The 12,256-nt window shown below is 45.2% G+C and overlaps 1 protein-coding gene across 1 annotated transcript; it reads left to right on the plus strand.

Annotated features, from left to right (window-relative positions):
• Nucleotides 1-675: 675 nt before the first annotated feature.
• Nucleotides 676-4,320, plus strand: LOC140133851 (HEPACAM family member 2-like). Its single transcript, XM_072154495.1, has 4 exons — nucleotides 676-746; nucleotides 1,888-2,274; nucleotides 3,386-3,522; nucleotides 4,249-4,320. The coding sequence occupies exons 1-4, from the start codon at nucleotides 689-691 to the stop codon at nucleotides 4,276-4,278; spliced, it is 612 nt and encodes a 203-aa protein (XP_072010596.1). The 5' UTR covers nucleotides 676-688; the 3' UTR covers nucleotides 4,279-4,320.
• The last annotated feature ends 7,936 nt before the right edge of the window (nucleotides 4,321-12,256 follow it).

The raw sequence follows: 12,256 nt of genomic DNA on the forward strand, positions 1-12,256 counted from the left end.
TTACCCGAATATTTCCAATTTGCGCCGATTTCCCCTGAATTGCCCCGGGATTTTGGAGCACACGATCGGATTGTGGCGCATCGGCGCCGGCATGCACGCAACGGAAATCGGGGGGCGTGGCCGAACGAAAACCCAACGTATTCGGAAAAACCGCCGCATTTAAAAAAAAAAAGGCTTTCGCGAAAATTGCACTTACCTTCACTCAGCCCGGCTCGGTGTATTCCAGTGCGTTCCGATGCTCTTCAGCGGAGCAGCGCCACCTGGTGGACGTCGGAGGAATTGCCTTAATAAATCCCGGCTGGACCCGAATCCAGTGCAGAGAACGCGCCTCTGGATCGCGAATGGACCGGGTAAGTAAATCTGCCCCAATGTTCTGATAACACATCTCTGTCTGTTTTTGGGGTGTTTTTGTAGGATATCTGGGGGTCTATTATTAGGTGATGTGTAATCCAACTGTAGGAGGTTAAGATTTTTTTATTAGTGTGTCTGGGGGTCTAGTTATTTGGAGGAGGGGGACTATTGAGATGTGTTATTGATGGGGTTCAGGGTCCCGGGCAGGACACAAGGTACAGATACAGACGAGGCTGGAAACAGGGAACAGAAAATCAGACAGAAGAAACCACAGGTCACATATATGTGTATACACCAGAGGCGCGCTTCCTGTCCTGTGCTGCCGAGAGCCTCAGAGATGAAGCCTGCAGCGCTGACATGGCCTCTGCCTCCCTGCCTCCTGCTGCTCCTCACTGGTAAGGGACCTATATGATGCAGCGTCTATATATATATACACCTATATATACATCTCTATAGGGTCTCTGCATGTGGTGATTCTATCTCATTCTCTTCGGCCAGTCGCCCTGAAGGCTCCCGCTTGGGGAAAGGCAACCTGATTTGGGGGTCAGTACATTGGGGGGATATTGTCAGAAATCTCTATTTGGAGGGGGATGGTTTGGGGGTCAGTTTCAGGAGGTGTCAGAGGTCTGTACATAGATGGTCTGTGGAGTCTGGAGGAATCTATAGTTCTTGATGATCAATGTCCATACATCAGCTCTTATTTGTTGTACTGTGGGGTCTTAGGCAATTTTGGGGTCTAGAGTTTAGGGTGCATGGTCTACATTCTGTATTGAAACATGAGCTTCTGGGGATTGTTATGTAATCCAAAGAAATCTTTTTGTTTTTGGGGTGTTTGTGAAGGACAAGTAGCCCGAGGTGAATTGAGCAGCCAGAATCCAAACAGAGGATTCTGACAGTAGTATCTTGTGGCAAAATACATTAATACAGCACCAGAACCAACCTCAGTACATAAATACAGCACCAGAACCAACCTCAGTACATAAATACAGCACCAGAACCAACCTCAGTACATAAATACAGCACCAGAACTAAACTCAGTACATAAATACAGCACCAGAACTAACCTCAGTACATAAATACAGCACCAGAACTAACCTCAGTACATAAATACAGCACCAGAACTAAGCCTATATTGTAGCCCATGGCCCCCAAACCACCCGCTACATTTTATACAGCGAAAAACCTTCACCCATGAAATCCACGCACATCTGTTCCTGCTCACAATACACGTGAGCACAAGAGCCATTTCAGGACCTTTGAAGTTCCTCCAAAGGTCCTAAAATTAGAGATTGAATCTTTATTAAAGAGGCTGCCGCTTAATAGATGAACTCTAAATTCCCTGACCGAAAGCTTATCTAAGCATGCCACATCTCTACCTATTTACTTCCACATGTCAGCATCTGAACAGACGCTACTCCAAGAGGTAGTGACCTTGTAGTGACCTTGTAGCTGAATCCAGATCCTTGTGGGAGTGAAGGAGGTTATGGATCTTATAGCGCTTTCTATCTGTTGACAAGAGTTGTCCTTGTGTTACAGGTTTCTCTGGAGCCGTGAATATCTCTGTCCCCTCGGAGCCTATCCAGGCGGTGGCCGGTGGCTCTGTCCTTCTGCCGGTCACCTATAGCATCCCTGATCCTCTGCTCACTCTGCAGGTCACGTGGAACCATGAAACGTCCATTGTTCTGTATGCGGAGATGGCGATGTGCGGTTCTGGCGCTACTTTGAGGATTTGTAATAAGTTATTTATTGTGGTAGGAAGGTATCAGCACAGGGTGGTCTTCTACCCGGAAAATGCCTCCCTCCTGCTCATGGATGTCCATCAGAATGACTCGGGGCAGTACACGGTGGCTTTTGAGGAGATGAACCACAGCCGATCTTTGATGCTGGTCATACATGACCGGAAGGCGTCATTCGGTGACCCAGGTAGGAATCCTTGGCTGAAGTCTGTGTTACAGAGTGTTACCTGAATATTTCCAATTTGCGCCAATTTTCCCTGCATTGCCCTGGGATTTTGGCGCACGCGATCAGATTGCGGCGCATCGGCGCCGGCATGCATGCAACGCAAATCGGGGGCGTGGCCGAACGAAAACCGGATTTGGAGAAACCGCCACATTTAAAAAAAAAAAAAAAAAGTGTCTCGGGACACTCACTTACCTTCACCAGGTATAGGATGGTGCATTCCGGCGGGCCTCGGCGGACTTCAGCGCAGCAGCGACACCTGGTGGATGTCGGAGGAACTGCCTTAGTGAATCCCGTCCGGACCCGAATCCACCGCAGAGAACGCGCAGCTGGATCGGGAATGGGCCGGGTAAGTAAATCTGCCCCTGTACCTCCAATTATGTCTCCTACCCAGCAGTTAATTATGTGGTTATATGGTTCCCCTATGATTTATTTTATATTTGTCTCCTCAAATTAATAATTTAACTTATGCAGCGCCCCCTCTAATTATTCATATACAGCGAGTTTGATATAACGCTCTTGTTAATCGTTCTCTTTTTTTTATTTAGTGCCCTCTTATTAATTGTACTATACATAATAGGGCCCTTCTATTCTAAATGTCCCAATCCATGGAATAAATATTCTGTGTCCATCTGGCGGGCATATACATATATATCTATATACAATATATACACAAAGGTGTCCGTGGTGGGTGTACACGCCGACATACTAATGGGGGCATTATACAATGTGGGGGCCATATAAGGCTGGCTATGATAAGGTGCTGGGGCTATTATACTGTGTGGGGCGCTGCTGTCCTGCTGAATCATTCTTATCTGCACTGACACAATGTAACGCCCTCTCAGCCGTTTGAGCTTATTTACTACAAATCATTTAACATGAAATTTCAGTTGTTTCGGGGCAGAATAGTTTTGTAGGCTGGATACATTGTAACAACTCCACTGCTGTGAGAAGTAAAAGCACCGGGGCAGGTTCCCAGCATCTGTGTCCTGTGCATCTCCAGTCGGATGGACAAGGGCTGTAGCTCTTACAATCTGTTTAAAAATGGACTTTATGGTTTTTGCCTTTTTTTTAGACTCCGCTGAACATTCCCCAGATGAGGAGGAACAGGAGGAGAGGCGACGTGTAGCCCAATCACTGCTTATCAGAGGGTCCTGTGCTGCCATATTTGTTTTACTGGTCGCGGCTCTGCACTGCACGTGGTGGCGACAGGTCAGTGGGAATTTTGGGACCTCATACAGGCACATGTTGTACTCCCCCATCACAGTGCACACGTTAGTTTAGCCTTGTGAAGCAAATGACATCCACACACGGGGGAAGATCTGCTCCTTTGGCTACAAAACTGCAAGGAGGAGTCGCCCGGATGTGAATTTACTACCCAGGTGTCTTCAGCTCCTGCAGTGCATCCCCACACTGTGCTCCTAAAGATACCACAGTCATTTATAGTGTGCTCCTAAGTTATATATACCCTCAGAACCACGCCCACCTGATATAACACATTCATTATATGCGTGACAACACCATAAATTATAATAGATATTATGCCTCGTGAATAAATTATATGAAACCTCTGAAAAAACATATATTCTATGGCCACGCAGTAACAATGTGTGCTGTCCCCCTGTAACTCATTACACTTAATATAGTCCCCCTGACTTAATTAGAATCAACCAAAAAATATATATATATATTTCTGCCCCAATTAATGAAATGGTATCATGGCCCTGGGGCTGCAATGTCCCTATGATAGCGACAGTGAATATGCGAAGGGAGGATATTATAGAACAGACCTGCAGCCGGACACCGAGCCTACAGGCAATCAGCATCCCAGAATCCTTCACTTCCATTACATCTGCTTCACAGATTTACCTATTCATTATTTATGCAATTTTTGTGCAAAACGTTGATAGTGGGTTTTTTTTTTAATCTCTTTAACAGACCAGAAGATACCGGATTGAAAGTCTTTAGAAAAGGAGGCGAATGAGAATGTTACAATAATAATTACAATAACTACACAAATAATCTTATTTTTTTTAATCCTGGATGCACTGCCTGGAATTCCTATGTGTTATACAGAAAGGGTTGTATAATCTGTATGTAGTGATCTCCCCCTAGTGGTGGTGTATAATCTGTATGTAGTGATCTCCTCCTAGTGGTGGTGTATAATGTGTATGTAGTGATCTCCCCCTAGTGGTGGTGTATAATCTGTATGTAGTGATCTCCTCCTAGTGGTGGTGTATAATCTGTATGTAGTGATCTCCCCCTAGTGGTGATGTATAATCTGTATGTAGTGATCTCCCCCTAGTGGTGCTGTATAATCTGTATGTAGTGACCTCCCCCTAGTGGTGGTGTATAATCTGTATGTAGTGATCTCCCCCTAGTGGTGGTGTATAATCTGTATGTAGAGATCTCCCCCTAGTGGTGGTGTATAATGTGTATGTAGTGATCTCCTCCTAGTGGTGGTGTATAATCTGTATGTAGTGATCTCCTCCTAGTGGTGGTGTATAATCTGTATGTAGTGATCTCCCCCTAGTGGTGGTGCATAATCTGTATGTAGTGATCTCCTCCTAGTGGTGGTGTATAATCTGTATGTAGTGATCTCCCCCTAGTGGTGGTGTATAATCTGTATGTAGTGATCTCCCCCTAGTGGTGGTGTATAATCTGTATGTAGTGATCTCCCCCTAGTGGTGGTGTATAATCTGTATGTAGTGATCTCCCCCTAGTGGTGATGTATAATGTGTATGTAGTGATCTCCCCCTAGTGGTGGTGTATAATGTGTATGTAGTGATCTCCCCCTAGTGGTGGTGTATAATGTGTATGTAGTGATCTCCCCCTAGTGGTGGTGTATAATCTGTATGTAGTAATCTCCTCCTAGTGGTGGTGTATAATCTGTATGTAGTGATCTCCCACTAGTGGTGGTGTATAATCTGTATGTATTGATCTTCCCCTAGTGGTGGTGTATAATCTATATGTAGTGATCTCCCCCTAGTGGTGGTGTATAATCTGTATGTAGTGAGCTCCTCCTAGTGGTGGTGTATAATCTGTATGTAGTGATCTCCCCCTAGTGGTGGTGTATAATGTGTATGTAGTGATCTCCCCTAGTGGTGGTGTATAATCTGTATGTAGTGATCTCCTCCTAGTGGTGGTGTATAATCTGTATGTAGTGATCTCCCCCTAGTGGTGGTGTATAATGTGTATGTAGTAATCTCCCCCTAGTGGTGGTGTATAATCTGTATGTAGTGATCTCCCCCTAGTGGTGGTGTATAATGTGTATGTAGTGATCTCCCCCTAGTGGTGGTGTATAATCTGTATGTAGTCAGCTCCTCCTAGTGGTGGTGTATAATCTGTATGAAGTGATCTCCCCCTAGTGGTGCTGTATAATCTGTATGTAGTGATCTCCTCCTAGTGGTGGTGTATAGTCTGTATGTAGTGATCTCCCCCTAGTGGTGCTGTATAATCTGTATGTAGTGATCTCCCCCTAGTGGTGGTGTATAATCTGTATGTAGTGTTCTTCCCCTAGTGGTGGTGTATAATCTGTATGTAGTGATCTCCCCCTAGTGGTGGTGTATAATCTGTATGTAGTGATCTCCCCCTAGTGGTGGTGTATAATCTGTATGTAGTGATCTCCCCCTAGTGGTGGTGTATAATCTGTATGTAGTGATCTCCCCCTAGTGGTGATGTATAATGTGTATGTAGTGATCTCCCCCTAGTGGTGGTGTATAATGTGTATGTAGTGATCTCCCCCTAGTGGTGGTGTATAATGTGTATGTAGTGATCTCCCCCTAGTGGTGGTGTATAATCTGTATGTAGTAATCTCCTCCTAGTGGTGGTGTATAATCTATATGTAGTGATCTCCCACTAGTGGTGGTGTATAATCTGTATGTATTGATCTTCCCCTAGTGGTGGTGTATAATCTATATGTAGTGATCTCCTCCTAGTGGTGGTGTATAATCTGTATGTAGTGATCTCTTCCTAGTGGTGGTGTATAATCTGTATGTAGTGATCTCCCCCTAGTGGTGGTGTATAATGTGTATGTAGTGATCTCCCCCTAGTGGTGTTGTATAATCTGTATGTATTGATCTTCCCCTAGTGGTGGTGTATAATCTATATGTAGTGATCTCCTCCTAGTGGTGGTGTATAATCTGTATGTAGTGATCTCCTCCTAGTGGTGGTGTATAATCTGTCTGTAGTGATCTCCCCCTATTGGTGGTGTATAATCTGTATGTAGTGATCTCCCCCTAGTGGTGGTGTATAATGTGTATGTAGTGATCTCCTCCTAGTGGTGGTGTATAATCTGTATGTAGTGATCTCCCCCTAGTGGTGGTGTATAATGTGTATGTAGTGATCTCCCCCTAGTGGTGGTGTATAATCTGTATGTAGTGATCTCCCCCTAGTGGTGGTGTATAATCTGTATGTAGTGAGCTCCCCCTAGTGGTGGTGTATAATCTGTATGTAGTGATCTCCCCCTAGTGGTGGTGTATAATCTGTATGTAGTGAGCTCCCCCTAGTGGTGGTGTATAATGTGTATGTAGTGATCTCCCCCTAGTGGTGGTGTATAATCTGTATGTAGTGATCTCCCCCTAGTGGTGGTGTATAATCTGTATGTAGTGAGCTCCCCCTAGTGGTGGTGTATAATCTGTATGTAGTGATCTCCCCCTAGTGGTGGTGTATAATCTGTATGTAGTGAGCTCCCCCTAGTGGTGGTGTATAATGTGTATGTAGTGATCTCCCCCTAGTGGTGGTGTATAATCTGTATGTAGTGATCTCCCCCTAGTGGTGGTGTATAATCTGTATGTAGTGAGCTCCTCCTAGTGGTGGTGTATAATCTGTATGTAGTGATCTCCCCCTAGTGGTGGTGTGTAATCTGTATGTAGTGATCTCCCCCTAGTGGTGATGTATAATCTGTATGTAGTGATCTCCCCCTAGTGGTGGTGTATAATCTGTATGTAGTGATCTCCTCCTAGTGGTGGTGTATAATCTGTATGTAGTGATCTCCTCCTAGTGGTGGTGTATAATCTGTATGTAGTGATCATCTCCTAGTGGTGGTGTATGATCTGAATGTAGTGATCTCCCCCTAGTGGTGGTGTATAATCTGTATGTAGTGATCTCCTCCTAGTGGTGGTGTATAATCTGTATGTAGTGATCTCCCCCTAGTGGTGGTGTATAATCTGTATTTAGTGATCTCCCCCTAGTGGTGATGTATAATCTGTATGTAGTGATCTCCTCCTAGTGGTGATGTATAATCTGTATGTAGTGATCTCCTCCTAGTGGTGGTGTATAATCTGTATGTAGTGATCTCCCCCTAGTGGTGGTGTATAATCTGTATGTAGTGATCTCCTCCTAGTGGTGGTGTATAATCTGTATGTAGTGATCTCCCCCTAGTGGTGATGTATAATCTGTATGTAGTGATCTCCCCCTAGTGGTGGTGTATAATCTGTATGTAGTGATCTCCTCCTAATGGTGGTGTATAATCTGTATGTAGTGATCTCCCCCTAGTGGTGGTGTATAATCTGTATGTAGTGACCTCCCCCTAGTGGGGGTGTATAATCTGTATGTAGTGATCTCCCCCTAGTGGTGGTGTATAATCTGTATGTAGTAATCTCCTCCTAGTGGTGGTGTATAATGTGTATGTAGTGATCTCCTCCTAGTGGTGGTGTATAATCTGTATGTAGTGATCTCCCCCTAGTGGTGGTGTATAATCTGTATGTAGTGAGCTCCCCCTAGTGGTGGTGTATAATGTGTATGTAGTGATCTCCTCCTAGTGGTGGTGTATAATCTGTATGTAGTGATCTCCCCCTAGTGGCGGTGTATAATCTGTATGTAGTGATCTCCTCCTAGTGGCGGTGTATAATCTGTATGTAGTGATCTCCCCCTAGTGGTGGTGTATAATCTGTATGTAGTGATCCCCCCTAGTGGTGGTGTATAATGTGTATGTAGTGATCTCCCCCTAGTGGTGGTGTATAATCTGTATGTAGTGACCTCCCCCTAGTGGGGGTGTATAATGTGTATGTAGTGAGCTCCCCCTAGTGGTGGTGTATAATCTGTATGTGGTGATCTCCCCCTAGTGGGGGTGTATAATCTGTATGTAGTGAGCTCCCCCTAGTGGTGGTGTATAATCTGTATGTAGTGATCTCCCCCTAGTGGTGGTGTATAATCTGTATGTAGTGATCTCCTCCTAGTGGTGGTGTATAATCTGTATGTAGTGATCTCCCCCTAGTGGTGGTGTATAATCTGTATGTAGTGATCTCCTTCTAGTGGTGGTGTATAATCTGTATGTAGTGATCTCCCCCTAGTGGTGGTGTATAATCTGTATGTAGTGATCTCCTCCTAGTGGTGGTGTATAATCTGTATGTAGTGATCTCCCCCTAGTGGTGGTGTATAATGTGTATGTAGTGATCTCCCCCTAGTGGTGGTGTATAATCTGTATGTAGTGATCTCCTTCTCGTGGTGGTGTATAATCTGTATGTAGTGGTGAGTAAGACTTTATCGATTGATATTTTAAGGACCCAGTCTGCAGCGGGATCTCTTTTCTGATGGATGATACATGGTACAGGGTCAGGAGGGGCAGGATGTCTGCAGTGTAATAATATCACATGTTATGGATGATACATGGTACAGGGTCAGGAGGGGCCGGGATGTCTGCAGTGTAATAATATCACATGTTATGGATGATACATGGTACAGGGTCAGGAGGGGCCGGGATGTCTGCAGTGTAATAATATCACATGCTATGAATGATACATGGTACAGGGTCAGGAGGGGCCGGGATGTCTGCAGTGTAATAATATCACATGTTATGGATGATACATGGTACAGGGTCAGGAGGGGCTGGGATGTCTGCAGTGTAATAATATCACATGTTATGGATGATACATGGTACAGGGTCAGGAGGGGCCGGGATGTCTGCAGTGTAATAATATCACATGTTATGGATGATACATGGTACAGGGTCAGGAGGGGCAGGATGTCTGCAGTGTAATAATATCACATGTTATGGATGATACATGGTACAGGGTCAGGAGGGGCCGGGATGTCTGCAGTGTAATAATATCACATGTTATGGATGATACATGGTACAGGGTCAGGAGGGGCCGGGATGTCTGCAGTGTAATAATATCACATGTTATGGATGATACATGGTACAGGGTCAGGAGGGGCCGGGATGTCTGCAGTGTAATAATATCACATGTTATGGATGATACATGGTACAGGGTCAGGAGTGGCCCGGGATGTCTGCAGTGTAATAATATTACATGTTATGGATGATACATGGTACAGGGTCAGGAGGGGCCGGGATGTCGGCAGTGCAATAATATCACATGTTATGGGTGATACATGGTACAGGGTGAGGAGGGTCCGGGATGTCTGCAGTGTAATAATATCACATGTTATGGATGATACATGGTACAGGGCCAGGAGGGACCGGGATGTCTGCAGTGTAATAATATCACATGTTATGGATGATACATGGTACAGGGTCAGGAGGGGCTTGGATGTCTGCAGTGTAATAATATCACATGTTATGGATGATACATGGTACAGGGTCAGGAGGGACCTGGATGTCTGCAGTGTAATAATATTACATGTTATGGATGATACATGGTACAGGGTCAGGAGGGGCCGGGATGTCTACAGTGTAATAATATCACATGTTATGGATGATACATGGTACAGGGTCAGGAGGGCCGGGATGTCTGCAGTGTAATAATATTACATGTTATGGATGATACATGGTACAGGGTTAGGAGGGGCCGAGATGTCTGCAGTGTAATAATATCACATGTTATGGATGATACATGGTACAGGGTCAGGAGGGGCCGGGATGTCTGCAGTGTAATAATATCACATGTTATGGATGATTCATGGTGCAGGGTCAGGAGGGGCTGGGATGTCTGCAGTGTAATAATATCACATGTCATTAATGATACATGGTACAGGGTCAGGAGGGGCCGGGATGTCTGCAGTGTAATAATATTACATGTTATGGATGATACATGGTACAGGGTCAGGAGGGGCCAGGATGTCTGCAGTGTAATAATATCACCTGTTATGGGTGATACATGGTACAGGGTCAGGAGGGGCCGGGATGTCTGCAGTGTAATAATATCACATGTTATGGATGATACATGGTACAGGGTCAGGAGGGGATGTCTGCAGTGTAATAATATCACATGTTATGTATGATACATGGTACAGGGTCAGGAGGGGCCGGGATGTCTGCAGTGTAATAATATCACCTGTTATGGATGATACATGGTACAGGGTCAGGAGGGGCTGGGATGTCTGCAGTGTAATAATATCACATGTTATGGATGATACATGGTACAGGTTCAGGAGGGGCCGGGATGTCTGCAGTGTAATAATATCACATGTTATGGATGATACATGGTACAGGGTCAGGAGGGGCCGGGATGTCTGCAGTGTAATAATATCACGTTATGGATGATACATGGTACAGGGTCAGGAGGGGCCGGGATGTCTGCAGTGTAATGATATCACATGTTATGGATGATACATGGTACAGGGTCAGGAGGGGCCGGGATGTCTGCAGTGTAATAATATCACATGTTATGGATGATACATGGTACAGGGTCAGGAGGGGCCGGGATGTCTGCAGTGTAATAATATCACATGTTATGGATGATACATGGTACAGGGTCAGGAGGGGCTGGGATGTCTGCAGTGTAAAAATATTACAGGTTATGGATGATACATGGTACAGGGTCAGGAGGGGTTGGGATGTCTGCAGTGTAATAATATCACATGTTATGGATGATACATGGTACAGGGTAAGGAGGGGCTGGTATGTCTGCAGTGTAATAATATCACATGTTATGGATGATACATGGTACAGGGTCAGGAGGGGCCGGGATGTCTGCAGTGTAATAATATCACATGTTATGGATGATACATGGTACAGGGTCAGGAGGGGCCGGGATGTCTGCAGTGTAATAATATCACATGTTATGGATGATACATGGTACAGGGCCAGGAGGGGCCGGGATGTCTGCAGTGTAATAATATCACATGTTATGGATGATACATGGTGCAGGGTCAGGAGGGGCCAGGATGTCTGCAGTGTAATAATATCACATGTTAGGGATGATACATGGTACAGGGTCAGGAGGGGCCGGGATGTCTGCAGTGTTATAATATCACATGTTATGGATGATACATGGTACAGGGTCAGGAGGGGCCGGGATGTCTGCAGTGTAATAATATCACATGTTATGGATGATACATGGTACAGGGTCAGGAGGGGCCGGGATGTCTGCAGTGTAATAATATTACATGTTATGGATGATACATGGTACAGGGTCAGGAGGGGCCGGTTTGTCGGCAGTGTAATAATATCACATGTTATGGGTGATACATGGTACAGGGTCAGGAGGGGCCGGGATGTCTGCAGTGTAATAATATCACATGTTATGGATGATACATGGTACAGGGTCAGGAGGGGCCGGGATGTCTACAGTGTAATAATATCACATGTTATGGATGATACATGGTACAGGGTCAGGAGGGCCGGGATGTCTGCAGTGTAATAATATTACATGTTATGGATGATACATGGTACAGGGTTAGGAGGGGCCGAGATGTCTGCAGTGTAATAATATCACATGTTATGGATGATACATGGTACAGGGTCAGGAGGGGCCGGGATGTCTGCAGTGTAATAATATCACATGTTATGGATGATTCATGGTGCAGGGTCAGGAGGGGCTGGGATGTCTGCAGTGTAATAATATCACATGTCATTAATGATACATGGCACAGGGTCAGGAGGGGCCGGGATGTCTGCAGTGTAATAATATTACATGTTATGGATGATACATGGTACAGGGTCAGGAGGGGCCAGGATGTCTGCAGTGTAATAATATGACCTGTTATGGGTGATACATGGTACAGGGTCAGGAGGGGCCGGGATGTCTGCAGTGTAATAATA

This window comes from Engystomops pustulosus, chromosome 5 (genome assembly GCF_040894005.1).
Source record: "Engystomops pustulosus chromosome 5, aEngPut4.maternal, whole genome shotgun sequence".
Lineage (NCBI taxonomy): Eukaryota > Metazoa > Chordata > Amphibia > Anura > Leptodactylidae > Engystomops > Engystomops pustulosus.